A 22,498-nucleotide genomic window follows, 5' to 3' on the forward strand; every position below is an offset into this window, starting at 1 on the left:
AAATTTTTTTAAAATTTCTTATCACATAAATTTTTTGGACACACATATATAGAGCATTAAAATAGATTAAAAATAACTAATTACACAGTAACTGTAATTTGTGAGACGAATCTTTTAAACCTAATTAGTTTATAATTAGATAATAATTATCAAATACAAACGAAAGTGCTACAGTAGCCAAACCTAAATTTTTTTACCAACTAACCAAGGAGAACCGCTAGGGTCCAAGGCTTTAATTTCTCTTGCCGTACCAAAATAACGATAGCTATGATATTTATGTCCGTCAAATTTTCAAGTTTGATAAGATTTCTAAAAGATAGTATCAATATATGTATTTCTAAATAATCTTTTTTTTAAAAAATAGTTTGAATAATTTATCTATATACTAATTATGTAATATAGTATTAATATTTTTTATATATTAGTTAAAGTTAATAACGTTTGACTATTCCAGAAGCGATGATAACACTTATTTTGGAACAAAGAAGCAAACATTTTTTTATTAAAAGCATCAAGAACTTACAACAACTAAGAGCATCTTCAAGAGCTTGGCTAAAATTAGTAGCCAAATTTTAATGTTTAGTCATTTTGTAAAATATATAAGTTTTTAAAAAAGAAGAGGTTCACAACAGCCTTGCTATCATATAGCTAGTGCCAGTGGTTGGCTATATATGGCCAACGAAAATCAAGGGATAGCAAAATTTTTATTTTATAAAACCAAATAACACATCTGCTGGGGTCTATTTTTTACTACAAAAGTTCTAAAAGGCCTTCATAATAAGAATAGCAATATATATATATATATATATATAGGTGTAGAATACTATTCTACACTGAAGTGTTATACTGAACAGAATCCAGTATCGTTCAGTATTCGTGTTTCAGTATTGTTCAGTATTTTGTGGTCCTGAGTGTACTACTAGATAATACTGAACATTGTTCAGTACTACTCAGTATTTTTTCAGCTCAGTTTTGATTTGCGGTGTAGAATAGTATTCTACACCTAGGGTGTAGAATAGCGCTACCGTGTGTGTATATATATATAATTATTCTATACCACAAGTTAAAACTGAGTACAAAAAATACTAAGCAATATTGAACAACGTTCAATACCATCCGGTACTACACCTAGGACTATAAATATTGAACAAAATACTGAAACGCGAATACTTAACGTGCAGGATAGTATTCTAGATGTCGAATAGCATAGGTGTAGAATACTAGTATTCTACACCGAGCTGTTATACTGAGTAAATTTCAGTATCGTTCAGCATTCAGTGTTTCAGTATTATTCAGTATTTCGTGGTCCTGAGTATTGGACAAGATGATACTGAACACTCTCTAGTATCACTCAGTATTTTTTCTACTCAGTTTTGACTTGCGGTGTAGAATAACGCTACCGTATATATATAGGTGTAGAATAGCGCTACCTAGGTGTAGAATACTATTCTACACCGAACAATTGTAAAATAAATTTATGTCAAGCTTGGTGCTCTCCTTCACATCAGTACTTGCTTGGCTAGAAGACAATTATTATACATGCTCTAAGCAGTAGTTACAAAGTATGTAGTTATTTAAAAGGTATAGAGCTAACATGCTTTCCCTAAAGAAACGGTAATAAAGAAGACTGGTTGCAGGTGGCAATGCAACTCTAACTTCTAAGACCGACTCCAACAGCTACAAGGCAAAACGGTGACCCATTTCAAGGTTTAGGTGCTGCATAGTAAATGACTTACAGACCCAAAAACGATGTTTTCCAACAACCGGAAGGCAAAGGGAGCCCCATCCACTCGTCTCCCTCCCCGCTCCGCTCCTCTCCCTCCCCGCACTCTCTGCATGCAGTGCCCACCTCCCTCCTCGCCGATGAGCTTGCTAGAGAAAAGGGAGCAACCATGACCGAGCTCGCCGAGGAAGAAGGCATGGGCCAGATTTGGTCTAAGCGCATGAGCAAGTGCACGGGGAAGTTTCGCCGCGACCGCATGGAGGAGCTCTGGCCTGCCGCCGCGCGGGCGAGCGCGTGGGCAAGCTTGGGGCGGTGGGCGCAGGTGAGCGCGTGGGGGAGCTTGGCCGCGACTGCACGGAGGAGCTTCGGTCCGCCGCCGCCGCGCAGGTGAGCGCACGGGGGAGCGCCGGCACCGCGAGTCCGCGTGCGCGCGGCCGTGTGGGGGAGCTTTGAGCGGCCAGCGCAGGCGAGCGCGTGGGGGAGCCGGCACCGCGAGCGTGCAGTCAACCTCCGGCCCGCCGCCAAGCAGGCGAGCACGCGGCCAACCTCCGGCCTGCCGTCATCCTTTGGACCCACCATTATCGGCGCAACAGGATTGCATCACGGGGAAGAGAAGACACATATTTGCGTTTTGGCTCAGCTGGTACCCAAAATGGGTGTTCCATTTGCATATGCTGTTGGAGACTATTTTTGGTACCCAAAACACTGTGCACTACCTAAAATGCGTTTGGGTCACGCTTTGGCTGCTCTGTTGGAGACAGCCTAAGCAGTAGTTGCGAAGTATTTAGTTATTTGAAAGGTACAGAGCTTGCCATTTGCATTGACCACTAATACATGGCTTGATAATGACTTGGCGTTAGTTGTTGTAAGTCCTTATTTTTTTAATACAAAACATTTACTTTCATCTACGTGTGTAACTGAGTCTCGCAAAACTAAGTATCATTCTCGCTACCCAAGTAGTCAAACATTTTTAACTTTGATCATAAGAAAATATTAATATTATGGTACATAGTTAGTATCATTAGATATATATCATTGAATCTATTTTTTCTATAATAAATTTATTTGGATATACAAATTTTGTTAATATTTTTTATAAACATAGTTAAACTTAAGAAAATTTGATTGACATGAATACTATAACGACCTTTAATACTTCTATGTTGGGATTGGTTACGGGTTACAACTTTTTTTTGGAACTTATCAGAATGTGTTCCTATTTATTGGTAGGCTTTTTGTTCACGCAACCGATTGCACCGAGTGCTTGTCAAAAAGCTTTTGTAAACTACTCATGTAGGGGATTTTGGTATGTTATTAGGAATTTTAGATTGAGAAGTAGATAGTATAAGGACACTTCCAATGTAGAAACCACCTTTTCATAACATTAATTGTACTGTCACCTAAATGTTTTGCTCATGTAGCAGCTAGTTATTAAAGAAAGAAAGCAGAAATCATAGAAACTGAATCTAAGTTAGAAAACAATGTCTACATGAGAACCAAGACATGAAGTGATGTGATTGGTAGAGAATAGAGAGAGAATGTATGTGATTGGATAAAAAATTATTATGTAGAAACTATTTATTGGGACTATATGATTTCTATATGTAATGTCTATAGAAATTAATAAGTACAGAAACTACACGTAGTTTCTAGCATTGAGATTGCCCTAAGAGAGCTTTAGACCTTAGTGGTTCTCCTGCAAATAGACATTACTAAGTCCTTGTTGTTTATCTGAATATAAGCTACCAGATTCGTGCCACTATGTAAAGCTCCAAGGGCAAAGTCTTCAAGCACCATGGTAGTTAGCAATGAGGTGTTTGGTTTGAGATGTTAAAATTTAGCAAGTACTGTAGCTTTTTATTTTATTTGATAATTAGTATCTAATCAAGGATTTATTAGGCTTAAAAGATTCGTCTCTCAAATTACTCTCAACTGCGTTTTTAGTTTTGTAAATAGTCTTACTCCATTCATGTGTTCAAACATTTGGTGTGATAGGTAAAAAAAAATCAGCACAAACCAAACAGTATATATTGCTTGTATTATAAGCACAAACCCACCAGCTCCTCCTTGAAAATCATTGGCTCTGTTAACTTGTATTATAAGCCGTATATTTTCTGCTAGCGAGCAGTGTTTTTCTTCCATAATTAATAAATCAACGAACAGTATCTTCAGCCATGACTTTTCGGATAAACGAGATATCATCTGTCACGGTAGCCTGGAGCCACTTCAGATTTCGAGGTAGAAAATGAAATAAGAAGAGGAGCTGGTGGAGCCACGATTTGCAGCTTCTCCAACTCTGTGCTACAGTACCAGATTGTACATGTGATTTGTGAATGTCATTTTAGAAGCTTGCCAATCCACTGTATGGTATCCATGCTCCTCCAAAAATGCCATGGACATAATTGGCAGCAAGCATTGTGCTTTCCTTTGGACGAGCACTGAAAAATGCATACCTTGTCTACCTCGCCGAAGATACTGGTGGACTTGGGGTGCACAATTTGACCATCAAAGACATTGCCTTCTTATGAAGTTTGTTCACAAGCTGCTCTCCCCCGATACCTTCGCATGGAAATCCTTGATTCTTCGTCATGTTGGTCTGGACCTAGGTTGGTGGGGTGATCGCACATCATTCATGACGAGCTTCGGCGTTTCTGTTCCCTGACCGTAGTGCATCTGGGTAATGACAAATCAATTCCTTCTGGCTGGATCGATAGTTATTGTCTGAACCATTGGCCGATGCCTTCCCTGTCCTCTCCTCTCAATACATCAAGGTTGTGTTCATGATATTCTCTGTCCGGCGCTGGAATATATTCTTCATTCATGTTGTTCTTGCCATGGTCACCGCCTAGCTATGAACACTCTCAATCAATTAAGGGCGTGTTTGGTTGGAAGTGTTAAAGTTTAACAGGTACCATAATATTTTCGTTTTATTTGGTAACTTGTGTCAAGTCATGGATTAATTAGGTTTAAAAGATTCGTTTCACAAACTATTCTCTAGCTGCTTTTTTAGTTTCGTAAATAGTCTATTTTTAGTACTTCATGTATGTATCCAAACATTCGATGTGACGGAAGTTAAAGTTTAACAACAAAAACCAAACACGGCCTAAATGAGCTGCTAGATGGATCCGGCCTTGTTTAGTTTCAAAATTTTTAGTAAAATGAATATTGTAGCATTTTTTTATATTTGACAAATATTGTCCAATCATGGGCTAGCTGAGCTCAAAAGATTCATCTCGTAAATTACAGATAAACTATGTAATTGCTTATTCCTTTTATCTATATTTAATACTTCATGCATGCGCCGCAAAATTTGATGTGATGGGAAATCTGAAATCTTTTGCAATTTTTTTTTTGAAGACTAAATGAGGCCACCTGAGAGCTGACTGATGTAGTTGACTCCCACTTCGGCAGACTTCTCCGGCATGGCACGGGAGCGTACCACTTCCTTCATGTTACGAGCAAGGTTAAGAATAGAGCCAAGTGGTTGACTATAAGCCAAGTGATTAGAGCCAAGTTATACAATAAGTTGTCTCATACTTGTCTCTAAAATATCTTCTCTTTCTTATTCGATCTCACAACATTTGCTATTTGGGCCCATCACTACCTATGCATTCGTGCCCAGTTTGGTGCTTACATGAGAGCCAAGCTATCATCTCTCTCCTCTTTTCTCTCCTCCACATCAGCATTAGCTTGGCTATAAGCCTATTATTATACCTGCTCTAACAACGCTCCTGATCAATGTGCTCAGTAGATCTGGAAATACACAGGCTTCCAAGGAAGATAAAGTTCTTTGGTTAGTTCCTCAACATCAGCAAAAAACTTTTGAACCGAAGGCACCATGTGGACGATGATCTATATTTAATACTCTATATATGTGTCCAAACATCTGAGCAAATCTCTTCTATTGAAACATTCGTGGATCGCCACTTGAAGATTCATACTATCAAAGCTGTCCCAAAGATTATGGCAATAGGCGACCACATCTTTCTTTCATGCATCTGTGCCAGGCGTCGTCCCTAGCTCATTATTGGCGCCCCCGACTGTCTGTAGTGTACGAATATGATTTTGATCATCCTTTGGAAGCTTTGGAACTCGTGAAATAGGTTGATTTTCAATAGCTAGATGATTCTCCTCGGAAAGTATTTTCTATAATTAGATCAATCTCAATAGGATTTCATAAGAATTTCATAAGCATTAAATTACTGACATGACACTGTATTTAAGCCCTGTTTAGATCCATAGGGCTAAACTTTAGCTTACCTATTTTAATCATATTTTAGCCCTCATGGATACAAACATGAGGACTAAAAGAAGCTAAACTTTAGTCCACCCCTTTTCCATTAGCCCTCCAAAATGAGCTAAAGAGGGCTAAAAGTGATCATACGGGGCAAAATACGCATACTACCCCACCTACCTTATGCATGGCTGTGCATAAATATTAATTAGAGACAAATAAGTTATGATAGGTACATGGCTAATCTTTAGCCCCGAATCTAAATAGCCCCAGGACTAAAGATTAGCTGGCTAAAGTTTAGCCCATGGATCCAAACATAGTCCTATGAAGATACAGATTACAAGAGTTTTATAGGAGCAAAAATCTAAAGCTTTATGGAGATAAAACTCTTGCGTACTATTTTCAAAATATAGGTGTATTTAAAATTTGGACATTAAATCTCATCTGAGACTGACCTTAGACACATGCACATCGGTTAGCTTCGCGTAATTATCTCTCGAACTGTTGTAGCTCTTTAGTTTAAATTTCTCCCTTCTCCCATGTACTTCGACACTGTGGCCTGCAAAGGTTATTTTTGCTAAAGCTTCCAGCCCTTTCATTCAATGAGATAAGTTAGTGGAGCTTTGCCGCCGGCGGTTAACGCCGCCAACGCCCTCACCCCACCCAACCCCCAATTTTTTTTTACAACAACACCCAACCCCCAGTTGGTTGAAGAACAAAATAACTCAAAGCCGACTATACTAGAAAGCTAACAGCAACGAGATATACTGGGAGCTAACGTATATGGACAACATTTCAACGAGGAGGGCAACTTGCCATGTGGCTGAACTCGTTTTTTATTCCATCTCTTGTAACTTTCGAGTCGCTCTCGTCCCCATCCTCTTCGCACTCTCTTCTATATAAACATGAGGAGAGCAAAGAGAGCATATATATAAGAAAAAGCAACGTCTCCTCTCGTACATATCAAAGGGAAACTTCATTCCCATTCGCCGCAAATACACACATTCTCTCTGTGCCTACGACCGAGCGAGCTTTAATTTTCGGATTGATCGATGGCCTGCACTACGGCAGCATCCCTGCAGCATGACAAGGCCAACGACGACGAGGCGTGCATGTACGCCCAGGAGCTCCTGTTCAGCTTCATCGTGCCCATGACACTCAAGGCGGTCATCGAGCTCGGCCTCATCGACTACCTCCTCGCCGCCGACGGCCGCTCTGTGACCCCGGAGGAGCTGGCGGCGGAGTGGCCGCAGTCAGCCGAGGCGGCCGCCGCGGTGGACCGCATGATGCGGCTCCTCGCGTCGCACAGCGTCGTCAGGTGCACGACGGAGGTGGGGCCGGATGGGAAGGCCCGCCGGAGCTATGCCGCGGCGCCGGTGTGCAAGTGGCTCGCCACTCGGAACGCCGGCGGACAGGGCTCCTTGGCTCCTATGGGGCTGATGAACCTAAACAAGGCGTTCATGGAAACCTGGTACCTACATACATACGTACTACTATATAAACGTGCACATCATTAATTCCTACGTAGTACGTATACCGTGCATTCGCGTTGTTTAGTTCCTAAAAAATTTGTAAAATTTTTTAGATTTGTCGTCATATTAATTGAATCTTACGGCACATGCATGAAGCATTAAATATAGATTAAAAAATAACTAATTGCACAGTTTATCGGTAATTTGCGAGTTGGATTTTTTGAGCTTAGTTAATCTATGATTGGACAATACTTATCAAATACAAACGAAAATGCTAATACATTTTGCAATTTTTTTTTTCAACTAAACAAGGCCCTAGCATAGAGTTTCAACGGGCCGTCAAAATCATGCATCATTCAACCAGATTGGAAAAGTTCATATATTTCATATTAAAAACAAATATGTTAGATCTGTTTGATGTTAATATGGTATATATTTATAGTTTTTTAATTAAAAAGTGAGTGCACTTATTTAAATTTGTACCTATCTACTTTATTTAATATTAAAGAGCGCAAATTTCTCTCCCACAATTCCCGTCATTCAGTTTCTCCCGATCGAGTCTCTCTGTCGCCATCAAGCATAAGAGTATCGACCAATTTACTAATAAGACTCTAATGTAAGAGTAATAGAATGTGATGAATAGGCAAGCTAAGTTACAACTCTTATGAACTATTAGCGCGTATTAGTAACTCCAAACATTCTAATAAAACTAATAGTTAGCAGCCCTTTAACTAATAATTAGCATGTCAGTTTAGATCCACTAGACCAATTTTAGTGCTAATGGAGGAGTTTGGATCCACTAGTACTAATTTTAGTGTTAATGGATTCAAATAGGCCCACTGAAGAAGTCGTATGACAGCCGAAATTATAATCTGACTTGACTGGAAGCTTTTTTTTTGTGACTTGACTTGATTGGAAGCTAGGACTCTTATGACTGCAAGATAGTGAATTTGGTGCCCATGATCTAGTTGCTTATTAATTAATCAGACTGTTCGGCTGCTTGTATATGCAGCCGTTACTGGCTGTTAGCACAGTACATTTGTGACTGGGAGGGGTATATCCAGCCGTAATTAATATAAGAGGTGGCAACGAATGATACATGATGAATAATCGCAGGTACTTTATGAAGGAGGCCGTGACGGAGGGAGCGACACCGACCGAGAAGGCCTACGGCATGCCGCTGTTCGAGCACCTGGGGTCGGACGAGGCGTCCAACACGCTCTTCAACCAGGCAATGGCCGGCCACTCGGAGATGATAATCAAGAAGCTGCTCGAGGTTTACCGCGGCTTCGAAGGCGTCGACGTGCTCGTCGACGTCGGCGGCGGCACCGGCTCCACGCTGCGCATGGTCACCGCCCAGTATAAGCATCTGAGAGGCGTCAACTACGACCTCCCCCACGTCATCGCGCAGGCGCCGCCGGTGCAAGGTCAGTCCGTGTTGCCTTGTTGGCGGTGGCTACACAAAATTCACTTCGTGTGCTAACACAACACAAACACACACACTTCCTGTGCAGGTGTGGAACATGTAGGTGGCAGCATGTTTGAGTACATTCCGAGCGGAAATGCAATTCTGTTGAAGGTCTGTTTCGTTAGCTTATCATATTATTTATCACAATAATTTCATGCATGGCAACCCACGTCAGAGTTCAGATACAACCGAATATGTTTGTTTATTTATTTTTTTTGTCAACAACAACAATAAAAAAAACAAACAAACGGTGCAGTGGATTCTCCACCTGTGGCGCGACGATGAGTGCGTGAAGATCCTCAAGAACTGCCACCGGGCGCTCCCGGCGAACGGGAAGGTGATCGTGGTGGAGTACGTGCTGCCGGCGAGTCCGGAGCCGACGCAGGTTGCGCAGGTCTCGTTGCTCCTGGACGTGGCGATGCTGAACCGCCTCAGGGGCGCCAAGGAGCGGACGGAGCAGGAGTTCGCCCAGCTGGCCGCGGAGGCCGGCTTCTCCGGCGGGTGCAGGGCCACCTACGTCTTCGCCTCCGCCTGGGCGCTCGAGTTCACCAAGTAGCTACCTGCTCGATCGGCGCTCGCGCGCGGTGGTCTCATCAGGATCGGAGGTCGGGAGGTGGCTGGCACGACGACATTTATTTATATACTTATCTATGACCGGCTTTAATTTGTGCTGGTTTTTCCTTTTTCATTCGAGAAAACGTAACAAGGACATACGCTGATCCACGAGGGCGTGTGTCGGTAATGCATTATGTACTTGTGCTTATTTTTGTTTCCCGTACCAGGTGTAACCGAATTTCGTTACCACAAAAGCAATATGTATACTTATGTTTGTTGGCCATTTTGTTGCCTACTATATAAACACAGCTCGTACCAGCACACTGAGTTTCACTGTTTCCTACCGCTGTACCAGTAGACGCTCAGGATGGGATTGCCAGTGAAGTTAGTCCTCGGATATTCAAAATTCAATGAACAGCAGTACAGCACGTTGTAAACAAATCGAATCGACACGAGGCCGGCCGGGCCGGGGGCTCACGACGCCAGGGTGGTGCTCGGGCAGTTGTCGACGCCGCAGGCCAGGACGTCGCGGTAGTCGCGGGAGACGGTGAAGTGGTCGTGCACGCTGCCGTCCCGGCTCTTCTTGTACTCAAACAGCAGCGTCGTGTGGTTGAACGCCGTCAGCTTCGCGAACCCAAAGTCGCGGTCCCGCACGTGGCTCCACCGCGCCCGCACGGCTGTGTAGTCGGCGAGGCTGGCGCCGCCGCCGCCCACCACGACGTGCGTCGTCGCCGTGAAAGCGCCGGTGTAGAGGTTAGACCCCTTGGCGACACACGCGTTCTGCGTTTCACACAAATCCAACCAGAGTGATATACAAAATGAGCGTCAACTAGCTAAGCTAGCCACAGGAGATGGAATGAAGCTGAGAAGAACCTCGTATACTGGGCAGGTCCGCTCGTAGCCGTGGACGTGGCCATACATAGCGATGTCGACCTTGTGCTTCTGCCAGAGTGACTGAAGGCTCTCGCGTCCCATGGGCTCCTCGGTTGTTCCTTCGTCGGCGTAGAAGGTGGCAGACGAGTAACCCAGAACACGGTGCGCGAGGAAGATGAGCCATGGCTGTTTCTGCCGATCAACAGACGACAGGCAGTGCTCGATGAACCTGTACTGCTCCGTGCCTGCCCTCCAGTCCAACTCGGTATTGGATATGCAGAAACGGAACATCCCGTAGTCCATTGAGTACCTAAAAGGATAAGCTGGTGTTCGATGAGAGCTTCTTGGAGACAAAATTGGAAAATACTGCAACTTTCTATTCTAGGGGAAAATCAGAAGGACAGTGATGCACAGCTCAGCTCCATGAACAAATAGCTTCAATACTGCATTTGGTAATTTCTGCCAATGAGGGAGTTTGTTTTTGTGGGTAAGTGAGTAATGAAATTTCAGTCTCAAACACCATGAAACTTTGTTAACTTTTTCTTTGAACGAATAAAAGGTTGTTAAACATCCTCTTGCCTGTCTATTCTATATTCAAAACGGAATTCTTTATTTCCTTTTAGTTGGACCTGAGAGATCTTTGTATTTGACCACCTATAGCTTCATGTTTAATGCTATGCCTTCAATCTCGACCATATCCAGGCGAAAGTTTTCTTACCAGAACTGCTCGCGGTTTTCTGCTGGCACGTAGAACATATTCTGAGCTGGTACCCCACATTCACCACCTGAGTCAAGATTTCCGTAGAAAGATCCTGATCCAGGCCAATCCCTTTCGTGGTTACCACTGCAACCACAAATTAGTAGTATCAGAAACATATTAAAACTGTTCCATTTCATTATCATTTGATTTGATCTGTTGTCAAGTTGGAATCCTGGACGAACCTCGCAACCATGTAAGGCACAGTAGAAGCAATGGGCTCAACCTGTGCAGTGAATTGATCCCATTGTGACAGATAGCCATTGGCATATGCGATGTCTCCAATATGGAAAACCACATCAATATTCTTCAAGTCTTTAATTAGCTGGTTCGTTGTGTTAAGTGAAGCAGGCTCAAAGCCATTGAACTCATTTGAACCATCAACCTCAGCCTGATAAAAGAAGTTCAAACGCCAACTTTAGTGTCAAGCAGTTAAAAGAAACATTATTACTTGTTAGTTTGATCTGAGATGAGAAAAGGGGCTAATATTTCCAGCACCAACAAAACTAACAATGAAAATACAACATTTTGGTGGATAAGTTCCTAGGTAAGAAAGTAGATAAAGGTAGATGCTGAAGGTCGAGAGATTCTAAATTGGCCTTCTGTCAATAGCTGTGCAGTAGGCATCGGTCTAATAATTCTATTGCATGATTGCATAGGAAAAAGAAAGGATAAGCATCTTGCAGATTTTGGCATCAAATTCGTACCTTGCCCATATCCCCAAAAATTACAACACGTTGCAAAGAGTCTTCCCCAGGATAAGGAGGTGCTTTGAAGCTATACTGATGTCCCCAAACTATAGAGCCATTAAAAATGTGATGACCAACTTGGTATGTGTACCTGAAATTTGAACTCATATGTAAAACTTGTCGCCCCTTGTAGTAGCACAAATGAATAGCTAACAAAAGAAAGAAATGAAGATGCAAACAGGTTGTTTGAGCTTCAATTACAAGAGATTGGGCCATAATTCCTTGAGAAAACTTGTGTGTATGAAACCAGGATCACGCCAACCAACTGTCCTTGCAGGAGGACCTGAAATAGAGCCATAAAGGTACATAGTAATGATAATGTTCTTATTAGGTACCATAGCAACGTTAATGACTCATTGGGTTTCATGAAAAGTGAACACATCAATCACACTTAGCTTTAGAACACTGAAAAAACTAAATCCAATTCAAAGCATAGGAATTGTTGGACATTGTAATTTTATCCTAAGATAGATCCCTACATTTCAGATAAAAATTGAGGATAATACTCTGTATTTTTGCAGGATACAGTAAGAGAATTACTAACCACACATGGTCTCGCGACTGAAAGTAAGGGTGCCTGCAGGAGAAAGGATTTGGATTTGCCCTTGTATGCCCCATCTGACAAATGGTGTAGCCTCATTTGTACCATACCCACTTGTCCATGTAACTGTCATCTAGAGTCACTAAAAAACAGTAAAAATCTTGTAGATATGATATGAAGCGATTTCATTCTTGAAAGCAGTTATGTGCACTTTTTCTTAAAAACCTTGATAACTATGAACAAATTCTAAAGGTAAAACTAAGAAAGTACTCATCTAAATAATAACTAGCTGAAATATCTAAGTTCTTGTTTTGAGTTACTTTAAAATTATTTGCGAATTAATAATTTGATCAAAAGAAAATGTTACCTTACAGCTACAAAAAAAGTGCATTAGAGAAATGACCCAAATCTGTCACCTATTTGCATTCATAAAATTTTCTTTTGTGGGTCATATAAAACAGTGTTCAGTCGATGTTTCCTTCATTACTTACAAGGGGGAAAAAGTGAAAATGATACTTACTTCATTCCAAGATTTTCCTTGTGCTAAGCGTGGGAACACCGGAGCCTTTGGGTTGATGAAAGTAACACTCTTTGAGTGGGCGATGAGCTTTGGCTGTATAATTACACGAAAAATGTGCATAGTCATGCTAAAGCACATACTAGTTATCCATCATGGTATGCAGACAAAGAAACTAAGAATAGTAAAAAAAACTGGCAGCAATATTAGTGATCCAAAAATAAAAAACACAATGGTACTGTAGAGGTTGTACACAGTTTGGGTTAAAAAACAAGGTGCTCTTTGCTAAAAATCTAAACACGTAGTTTGGGTTAAAAAATAATCTAAATGCTAAATTAAAACAGTTCTCTTTTGTTTTAAAGAGATGACAAGGTGCTCATTGCTAAAAATCTAAGTGAGAGACTTTTACTAGCACACCATGTTTAGTGGTGTATTGGCGTTTGAACTCTATAGTTGGAATATGACTGTAGAGGTTGTAAATGGCTCGTAGGTTGTGACAGCAACTGGCAGGGAACTTATTGTAATATTTATAAACCAACAATAAAAAAACATATATCATGCTTAGTTAATAATGTGTTCAAGGTGGGCTACAATTGTCTATCAGGAAATGGATAAAATTGTTTAGGATGTATAGTACTGATAGCTTAGATACCAAATGAAAAGGTCTAAATTTTTTAAACCCTGCAGTTCAATAGATTGATTCACAAAAAGAAGAGCATTAAGCACATACATTCGACAGGCCTCCAGAGAACAATGCAAATGAGAAACCCTCTCTCTGATTTATCAGCTGAAGCTTCAAGGATCCCTTTCCAGTGTTTCCATAATCACGATTCGTGTAGTTTGCAAATTGGAACTGCCGAAATATGAAGCTTCCTTCAGCATATGTTCATATAAGAGTTCTGAAGTCACCTAAACTTCACATGGAGAAAGCTCACAGGAAACTAGCCCAACCTTGATAGGAGCTGTGCATAAAAGAGGGGACTCCACCCATTCGTTCTCTTGTGGACAAATGGAATCACTGACAAATCCATGGAAACAAAATACACAAGATCAGTCCAGCTTTCCATTTAGCAAGAAGCATGCAGTATTCTACCAAAGCAAACAGCAGATAGTGTATCAGTTTATACTTGAAATTAGCAGGAGAGAAGACTCCAATCCAGTCATCCTTCGAAGGCCTGGGGTTACTATATGTGACGGTCACCCATTCTCTGTCCTCCCCCTGCAACAAATAAAGCAGCCGATAATCTAATAGCAGCAGAGGGAACCATTAGAGAGGGCAATGGCCCTACATATAACCTAGCTTGTGCTGCAGATTTAAGCCCTATTTGGACAATCGAGCATCGAGCGCGCATATTTCTAATGATGAATTGCAAAAACTCAGCCCCGAATTGCGACAAAACTCTCAAACTACTATACATGCATACTCTGTAGAGCTTAGAGCACCTCGAGCCCACGAACTGATGGCGCCCACTCGAATTAGCCTGAGGCGCCAGCGTTTTAGAGGGCTCACCTCCAGGCCGAGAAGGGCCGGCGACGCGTCGACGAAGGCACCCGGCTGGGGCGCAGCGGTGGCGCGGTGGATGGCGATCCTCGACAGCGGCTGCACGCCACCTCCCGCAGCGGCGGCGCCGGCGCTGGCGATAAGAGCGAGCAGCGCATACACCGTCACCGCCGCCGCCGTTCTGGGCAATGACAGCATCGTGCTCGGTTGCAACCAGCAGACGAACTCTTCTCGCTTTCTGTATACCATTTTGTGGGATAAAAGCGAGCCAATAAATTATGGAACGCAGGAACAGTCGGCAAATCAAAGAGTGACGTCTAAGCTACAATAGGGGAGAGCCTGACCTGACGTCTAAGGTAAAAGTAATGGCGAATCTGAAGGCCCTTTCGAAAAGCAAATTTCAGAAACCCGAGCTAACCGATGGCCTTTTTTTTTTTTGAAATAACCGATGGCCTGTTTGAAACACAAGCAAATGCCAACCACCTCGATGTCAACGGACATGCCTATTTAAGTCAAAAGACTCAGACCTATTTCACCACAAAGATAACCTTCATTTGAATGGACCTCCAGTTTCATATTCGGGATAAGCATCGATGCGTCATACTCAGTTAAGCAGCGGAATATCAAGGGTATTTGGATCTGATCTAGGCTAGTCCGGTGATTACTGGAGGTTTAACAGAATATCCAGAGTATTTGGATCCGATCTAGGCCAGTCCGGTGATAACTGCAGGAGTTCTCCACCTAACTTGAATTTGAACATGCCGAGGAGAAGCCGAAATGAAAATTACCATGGCCTTGTTTAGTTCACCCTGAAAACCAAAAACTTTTCAAGATTTTCCGTCACATCAAATCTTAGAGCACATGCATAAAGCATTAGATATAGACGAAAATAAAAACTAATTGCACAGTTTGCCTGTAAATCACGAGATGAATCTTTTGAGCCTAATTAGTCCATGATTGGATAATATTTATCAAATAAAAACGAAAATACTACAGTGCCGAAATCCGAAATTTTTTCGGAACTAAACAAGGCCTGCACATGTCCTGCCATTTTCCTAAGTGCTTCCACGCGATGTCTGACCTTAGGCTGATTACAGAAATTAAATTTGCATGATAGTGGATACAAAAATGACAGGCTCGAACAATTTTATAATACCGACATTGAAACGTTACCAGTTCAGCAACCGTCCAATCTAAAAACAAAAAGGTCATCATATCTGAGCCAAAACAACATACGGTTCTTTTTTTTTTTTTGAAAGAACAGGAAGGGCAAGGAGCCCCTACTGAGAATATATTAAAAATAGTGAAACATACGGTTCATTTTGACTACACCACAATGAATACAAGTTCAAAGAAAAATCCCATCGCCTGTTAGAATTACTACGGAACAAGAACAAGGAGCTCGATTGCCTCTTCGATTCAGAAGATGCACCAGGGCAGCAAGCATCCTTATCAGCAATATCGATCTCACACTAGACTACGTTAGCAGACCCAGTTTTAAACAGCCCAAAATGGTTTCTGCTCTGAACCAGGAGTTGGACTGCCCTTGGGTATGTTGTCTGTCACATCAGTATCGTCGTCGTCGTCATCATCATCATCATCATCTCCATAATCAATAAGTTTCAGCAAAGTATCTATAAATGAACACCAAAGATAATATGTAAATTAGCGAAGTTAAATCATATCCTACACACAAAGGAAATTATTGTGTGCAATGTTACCAGACACAGGTGTGCCTTTTGTTTGTTCCTCAGGCTCCTTTGGTCGTTGTTGAGATGGCAGGACTGATTTTGCATCCAAGGGCCTTGGAGGTGCTGTCAGCTCTTTTAAAGCAAAAGTCTTGTTCTCATTTCTTGACAATAACTCATCTGAAGGAAATTTTGGTGGCAGCGGAGGCATGCTCTTAGACGGTGGCGGTAGCATGTTTTTGGGTGGCAGCGGCGGAGGCATGCTCTTGGGCGGTGGCGGTGGCATGTTCTTGGTTGGTGGCGGCAGCATGCTCTTCAGGGGTGGTGCTGGCAACTTAGTGGATATAGAGAGATGTGATGGCATATCCGCTTCTTCTAGCGGAAGCATTCCATTTGATCCAGGATGAACTTTCTTTGGAGGTGCAATTGATGAGCTCCCAATGTAACCTAAACTATCTAAACCTGTCTTAACAAATTTGGATCCCTGTTGTGAGTTCTGGAAAGATGAAAGAAAACAAGAACACTCATCCATCAAATTCCTGTGTGTTAGAGTAGGTAATGCATGAATGGAATCAGAAACAATTTTGCATACACAGCACAAATATGAGCAATATTCATATGGAAGCACAATACTAGCTAGCATGACTCTTGACAGGTTCAGAATGTTATCTTAATTTTGAAAGATAGAAGCAAATATACTGTAAATATAATTTTCATATTGGGAGACTCTAATAACATAAGATATACACATAAGTGTAGGAGACAATGCAGGAAACTAACAACACCCTAAGTCTGAGTCTGCTTAACTAAGTGAAGAAGTTTCATATGGATTATGGAAGGACTTTTTGTAATTTGTATATTTATATTGCTTGGAGCTTCCACTGAATGAGAAGATTTTGCAAATGCAAAACTTTCTCCAAAGAGTGGAAAGAAATAAAATGTATCAAAACCTACTAACAATATATTAACTGATCAACTAATAACAAGACTACACCAACCAAGCAATTTCAAAACTCAAGGCATGCTAGCAATGTTAATCAACAGTAGTGAACTGTGTGAGCGAACAGAAACAGACCAAACGCAAAGGTTAAATTTCTATTTTCTGAAAAAAGTAACAAGATATTTGAAGAGCTCTGCATCTTGTCAGTTACACTCCATAGGTAATGCAAACTCCAACTTGTTACAAGCCTGTGAAAAAACCCACATGTATTGCCACCTGTGAGCTTCAGACAAGGTCAGAGAAAATACCTGGAATGAAATGAGATGTTAGAAGCAGATAAAAGAATACAACAAAAAACGATGATGCCAATCTGGCAATGCAACTATTGCTTTTAATAGTATTGTTAAATTTGGATTGTAGTCTCCATTAAGAGAACTGCAAGAACTACAGGAGCAAGCAAAGTTCCTTTCCTTCAAAAGAAGTTAGATTTATAATAGTTATTAATTTCCAAGGTGCTAAACAAGAACTAAACAGTAAGATCATTATATTTCTTCAGGTACAAGTATAAAAACATATTATCATGAATTGCATGTGGAATATTTGCTGTTGCATCAAATCTCTCGGTTAATCAAAAGTGCTTCCCTTGTTTCAAGGAGGCATCATAAAGGGCAATATTTTTTTATGCAGAACATTTTGATGTTAATAGATGTCACAGTGTCATTCTAAATTTTTTAAAAAAAAATCACAGTGTCATACAAAGTTTTCCTTGTAGTTGACAGAGCAAAAGTGTACACCAAAGTTACAAACAAAAGCAAATATGCCAGGAATTCGAAATCCTGATATTGAAATCGCCTTGAAAGTTGTGTTGATAAGAGTCAATGGGCTATCAAAAGATTCAAAAGATGGCACAAGCCAAGCTAAGAAAGGAGAGAACAAACAAGGATGAGAGAGTAGGGAAGATGTCATCAAATCAGGATAGGCATCTAGTGAACACCATAGGGAAGGAAAGGGTAGCCATGGAATTTAGATTAATCACATGAGAGGTAATACAGAGAAAAGGAGGTGAATAGAGGGGACATCAGAACAAGTACATACAAAAGAAGAGCTTAAAAAGGTTGTTGTAGCTCCTGTAGTTAAGAATTAAATCGAGGCTATATCAGAAAGAAAAACAGAACTAATTGTACCTGACTTTCTGTTGCTGGACCCTTTGAAACTGGTAGTTCCTGGAATTTTCTTCGGGAACGTTTATCCATCTCCACATCCAAGGTTGAGTTCTCCTTTGTCCCCATGCTTGTTGGCGTGGGCGTCACTGGAACAGCCTGAGCTGCTGACGATGAGGCATGCTTGAGTGTGAATGCCACCTGCTGCAATGGAGTTGCTTGGGGATAAATGTCCCCATAACCACTGTAAAATGCACCACCATTTACTGGTGGAATAGGACAGGCCATGTTACTGGGTGGTGGAACCCCAGAATATGTTGGAGCCCCTGATTGCACTGTCACTGCAGGAGCAATAACTCCAGTAGATGCAAAGGAATGTGGAGCTCCTGATAACACATTGGGCCCTAAAGTATAGTGAACATCTGTTTTCACTCCTGAGGTGTCGGTACCAGTTAACAACTGCTGAGGAGGTGGAACAGCACCATATACGTTTGAAGAAGAAATTCTGTCAAAAAAGGGTATTAATAAAATGAAAATGATAAGACTTCTGTTGTAGGATCCAATATCAACAATAAGAATCTGTACATGCTTCGATGTTGGCGAGAAAAGAAAAAGACACAAGAACATAAAACAATGGACTGCAATTCGAACATGATGCTAAGAGTCAGTAAGCTTGAATGCTTCATACAATCGTTTCCTTAAGAAATAAGTATTTTCAAAGGACAAAGCTGATAACATCAAGATGAGTTAATGACTAAGCAAAGCAAATGCTTAACCAAGAAGGTGAGAATGTGGATGCAAAGGTTGTATTTCTCAAAAAATGGAAAAGATGCATGCAAAAAAAATCATTTAATTAATTAGCAAATTTGCATACCTGGAAGCACCGAATTCTGCTGCTATTGTATCCAGCAGGTTCTCTGCCAAAACTTTTGCAGCTTCTAGGTTCTTTAAATGCATACTTGCGAGGTATAGGTGTAGAGGTTGTTGTGAGGCTACAAAGGATGTATAGAACACAATGTAAGCCTACAAATCAGAAGTTCCTGAAAGCTATCAAAATAATCACCAACCTTCACCATGACAACTGCCAAGATTCTCTGAATCTTTCCCTCTTAGTACAACAGTGACCCCTGTTTCTCTCATGATATGATTTATGTACTGATCCTATAATAACAAAAGAGCACAAGCACCAACAGCACAAAAGCAGTTTCTCCCATCCAAATTGGGATGTCAGAGAAAGCTTTATGATTAGATCTTTCAAAAAAAAAGTAAGAAAACATCACATAAATTGAGTAATCAACAAAAATAAACTGAGATAAGCTAATAACAAAATGATAAAATAAAACCAGGATCACATATAGTTCTACAAAAAAAACATACATTTGGACCACGGACTCGAGCTGCGATATTCAATGATGGATCTGCATCAAAACCCAAAAATATCGAGGCACTAAAAGGACGAACAGCCTGTGAAAGATGAATAGAGATGAAGTTAAATTTCTCGAGCAGAATTTGTTCTATAGTAGTACAGCAAACATACTACACTGATCCCCATTCGCTCCCAAAAATGGGTAAATTTGCTCATGATATGGAGATATAGAGGATTACCTGTCCACCACTAGAGGAGAAAGGGGTCGATATAGACTCTGAGATTGTTCCTTGTTTCAATATTTCCTCAATCATTGAAGCTGCGCGGTCAACTGCCTTAATGCGCTCAGCAGTATCTTTCAACTAGAGAGAGGCCAAATGCATATTATTATGTTATCAATACTATAAGGAATGTCTATACAGGATTAAATATAGACTAGAAAAAAATTGCTGCATGCTGCTACTTATCACAATGGCCTTGGCATTGATATCATGCAATTTTTTGTTATAATATGGATGGATGATTCAAAATTAAAACATTAAAGAGGAATATCATCACAACTAGATTGCATTACGCCTAACAAGCAGATATGTTAAATCCCAGTTCCCACAAAAATCAAAACTAGTGTATGACCTACTATATGTAATGGCACAATCACTGTTTTACAACATTTATAGTGTGTTTGGTTTGAGGAGTGAGTTAGCTCATCATCTTCTCACTCCTCACTTTTTTGTTTGGTTTGTGGAATGGAATGGGTTGATCCATCATCACCTCATTGCTCAACGCTCACAAGCTAATAATTAGTACTAGTATGAGGATTGAGGAGTGGAGTCATTCTACCCAATTTGAGGAATGGACTCATGATGCACCACCCCATCTAGAATGGAGTGATTCCTCAAACCAAGCACCCTACTAGGAAACTTCAGTCATGGGTTGAGATCTTTAAGAACTTCAAAGGTAGTTTTAAAATTCATACTCCTAAGGTCCTTAGTTCCCAGTTTAACGCCCTTATAAGCAGTAGCAGTTAAACAATCAATAGTCAACTCAAGGCAGACATGACAGTTCTGTAACTTTACATGGTGACAACTCAGTAAGTTGTATTTGACATAGTATTAAAAACAAACAAAAAAAACAATAAGATAATTGGCATCATCATAGTTAAAAACAAGAAAGGACGAGATGGAAAACACAACGAGATCTTCCAGTAACAGTTAATGCATGCAGACAGCCATAAAATGGTCCATTATATAGTTATACAGCTGATTCAATAACTGTTGCAGTGCAGAAATTTCAGGTATATATCACCAAAGTTATTATGGTCAGAATAAAATGAAGGGAAACGGAATTCAACAGAAAGAATAATATTTACCTGAGATCCAGCAGAGATATGTAGATAGAGTGGCTTCTCACCATCAGGATGTTCATTTGGAGGGTGATATTTTCCCCTTACAAGGTAAAACAAGTAGTCTCAGGAATGGACCGTCAAAACCAAGAGGGCATGTCAGATTTTACCTAGTAATGATGACAGTGTTTGTGCATCTCTGAATCTGTTAAGTATCAGGAACATTATAAGTACCTTATTTGACCATAACATATGCGAATACAATGTCTTAGAAGGAACAGAGTTCACCGGTAACCTAGACTTGTCTGGTAAGAATTTACCTCTTCTTGTGTTTGTCGTTTTGTAAGCTTATATCGCACAGATGGATCTGCGTCGTTTATAACAATCTCGCGTGCAATGACCTCATCTGGTAGTTTTGCCTAATAGTACATAAGTAGTGACATAGATGCACTCAGATAGCCCTAGATTATAATTGTCCACATAGTACCTCTCAGAGCTTAAAAAAACAGTATTGTATGAAACTAAATCACACCTGACTCAATTTCTGAACTGCAGCAGCAGCACTCGGGAGCACCGATGGCGCAATATGGGGCGGCAACGAATGTGGAACAGGGACTACACTTGGCAATGTAGCAGCTCCATATGCCGTGACGCCGGGCAGTGCAGCGCCAGGAAGAGCACAGAAATTCATCACAGGCATCCCCGCCACGGCAGCAGCCTTCATCGCCGCGGAGACCAAGTCCTCCGCGGGCTGATCCCACTTCCTCTTCTTCCTAAAGAAGAAGCGCAGATGTTTCAGCGGCTCGGCATCCCCAACCCCCGTCTCAACCGCGAGGGCGGCGGGCAGAGCACTAGGTTTCGCAAATCGATGACCGTGACGGATAGGAGAGCGAGGGAGGGAAGGAGGGGGGCTGGGTACCTTTCAGGTCTTCGCCTGCCTGCGGCGGCGGGCTCATCGGCGACCTTGTGCGCTCGGTCCTCCGTCATGGGTGCTCGCCGACGGGTGGGCTCGCGGATGAATCAGGGGAAGGAGACGGGCACAGCCGTCAGCCGGGGTGGGAGGCTAGGGCGATGAGCCGGTGAGCGGTGACGGTGAGGCCTGGCCGCCTGGATGCGTTGCCCCCTGCCCGCGTAGCCGTGTGTGTGTGTGTGGGGGGTGTTTCTTTTTTTTTCTTTCTTTTTCCAGCTCCAAAGTCACAGAGCATGTGAAGATAATAATAACATTTCAGAAATCCAGTTTTCAGTCTTGAGTTTATAGCCTGTTTACTACTCCCTTTCATATGAAATTGTTGTACGTCTTATAATTTAGAAGAAAAATAGTTTTTTAATCTTACTTATTATTGATTTCCTAATTTGCAATCCACGTCTCCAATTCAAATGAGCTTCATATCTACACATAATCGTTTTAAAAACATTCAGAGTCAGAAGAATATATGGGTCTTTAATTTTTCTAAGTCTCCATGTAACCCCTAATAGTGTGTTTGATTGATATTTAAAATTGCGCCTCTATGCTCATTAGTCATTAGTCCCTTTGCCGGTGAACCTCCGTTGCGCTAGCACTTAGGCTGAAGCAAAGACGCGACCAAGCATGAGGATGATGTATCATAGGTGC

General features: G+C 41.3%; 3 protein-coding genes across 4 annotated transcripts; 1 reads left to right on the plus strand and 2 right to left on the minus strand.

Annotated features, from left to right (window-relative positions):
* LOC8085307 (naringenin 7-O-methyltransferase) lies at window positions 7,010–9,453 on the plus strand. Its single transcript, XM_002465600.1, has 4 exons — window positions 7,010–7,428; window positions 8,546–8,856; window positions 8,944–9,008; window positions 9,154–9,453. Exons 1-4 carry the CDS (start codon window positions 7,010–7,012, stop codon window positions 9,451–9,453), a joined length of 1,095 nt encoding a protein of 364 aa, XP_002465645.1.
* Window positions 9,679–15,167, minus strand: LOC8056890 (probable inactive purple acid phosphatase 1). Of its 2 annotated transcripts, XM_002468234.2 has the most exons (13): window positions 14,735–15,167; window positions 14,400–14,628; window positions 14,017–14,108; window positions 13,841–13,907; window positions 13,620–13,742; window positions 12,893–12,985; window positions 12,376–12,505; window positions 12,033–12,114; window positions 11,790–11,922; window positions 11,268–11,473; window positions 11,044–11,169; window positions 10,326–10,635; window positions 9,679–10,232 (listed from the first exon to the last, which is right to left on the minus strand). In XM_002468234.2, exons 2-13 carry the CDS (start codon window positions 14,586–14,588, stop codon window positions 9,927–9,929), a joined length of 1,857 nt encoding a protein of 618 aa, XP_002468279.1. In that variant the 5' UTR covers window positions 14,589–14,628; window positions 14,735–15,167; the 3' UTR covers window positions 9,679–9,926. The 2 variants fall into 2 exon arrangements, with proteins under 2 accessions (XP_002468279.1, XP_021319385.1); XM_021463710.1 differs by lacking the exon at window positions 14,735–15,167 and having other exon boundaries at window positions 14,400–14,700.
* LOC110436523 (protein RIK) lies at window positions 15,609–22,064 on the minus strand. The gene is made up of 12 exons (XM_021463704.1): window positions 21,806–22,064; window positions 21,419–21,659; window positions 21,207–21,305; window positions 21,057–21,091; window positions 20,914–20,989; window positions 19,784–19,906; window positions 19,556–19,642; window positions 19,246–19,339; window positions 19,053–19,170; window positions 18,203–18,683; window positions 16,112–16,574; window positions 15,609–16,024 (listed from the first exon to the last, which is right to left on the minus strand). The coding sequence occupies exons 1-12, from the start codon at window positions 21,871–21,873 to the stop codon at window positions 15,888–15,890; spliced, it is 2,022 nt and encodes a 673-aa protein (XP_021319379.1). The 5' UTR covers window positions 21,874–22,064; the 3' UTR covers window positions 15,609–15,887.

The sequence above is a fragment of the Sorghum bicolor genome, chromosome 1, assembly GCF_000003195.3.
Source record: "Sorghum bicolor cultivar BTx623 chromosome 1, Sorghum_bicolor_NCBIv3, whole genome shotgun sequence".
Classification (NCBI taxonomy): Eukaryota; Viridiplantae; Streptophyta; class Magnoliopsida; order Poales; family Poaceae; genus Sorghum; species Sorghum bicolor.

What these genes read in the sequence shown, in the direction of transcription:
- LOC8085307 (XM_002465600.1), top strand. Translation starts at nt 7,010, where the DNA reads ATGGCCTGCACTACGGCAGCATCCCTGCAGCATGACAAGGCCAACGAC. An exon ending in GCAGGCGCCGCCGGTGCAAG is followed by an intron (nt 8,857 to 8,943) that starts GTCAGTCCGTGT and finishes CTTCCTGTGCAG; the next exon opens with GTGTGGAACATGTAGGTGGC. An exon ending in GAAATGCAATTCTGTTGAAG is followed by an intron (nt 9,009 to 9,153) that starts GTCTGTTTCGTT and finishes CAAACGGTGCAG; the next exon opens with TGGATTCTCCACCTGTGGCG.
- LOC8056890 (XM_021463710.1), bottom strand. Translation starts at nt 14,639, where the DNA reads ATGGTATACAGAAAGCGAGAAGAGTTCGTCTGCTGGTTGCAACCGAGC. An exon ending in TCTCTGGAGGCCTGTCGAAT is followed by an intron (nt 12,986 to 13,619) that starts GTATGTGCTTAA and finishes GTAATTATACAG; the next exon opens with CCAAAGCTCATCGCCCACTC. An exon ending in GAAAACCGCGAGCAGTTCTG is followed by an intron (nt 10,636 to 11,043) that starts GTAAGAAAACTT and finishes TTATCCTTTTAG; the next exon opens with GTACTCAATGGACTACGGGA.
- LOC110436523 (XM_021463704.1), bottom strand. Translation starts at nt 21,873, where the DNA reads ATGACGGAGGACCGAGCGCACAAGGTCGCCGATGAGCCCGCCGCCGCA. An exon ending in CAGTTCAGAAATTGAGTCAG is followed by an intron (nt 21,306 to 21,418) that starts GTGTGATTTAGT and finishes ATGTACTATTAG; the next exon opens with GCAAAACTACCAGATGAGGT. An exon ending in TGGCAGTTGTCATGGTGAAG is followed by an intron (nt 19,171 to 19,245) that starts GTTGGTGATTAT and finishes CATCCTTTGTAG; the next exon opens with CCTCACAACAACCTCTACAC.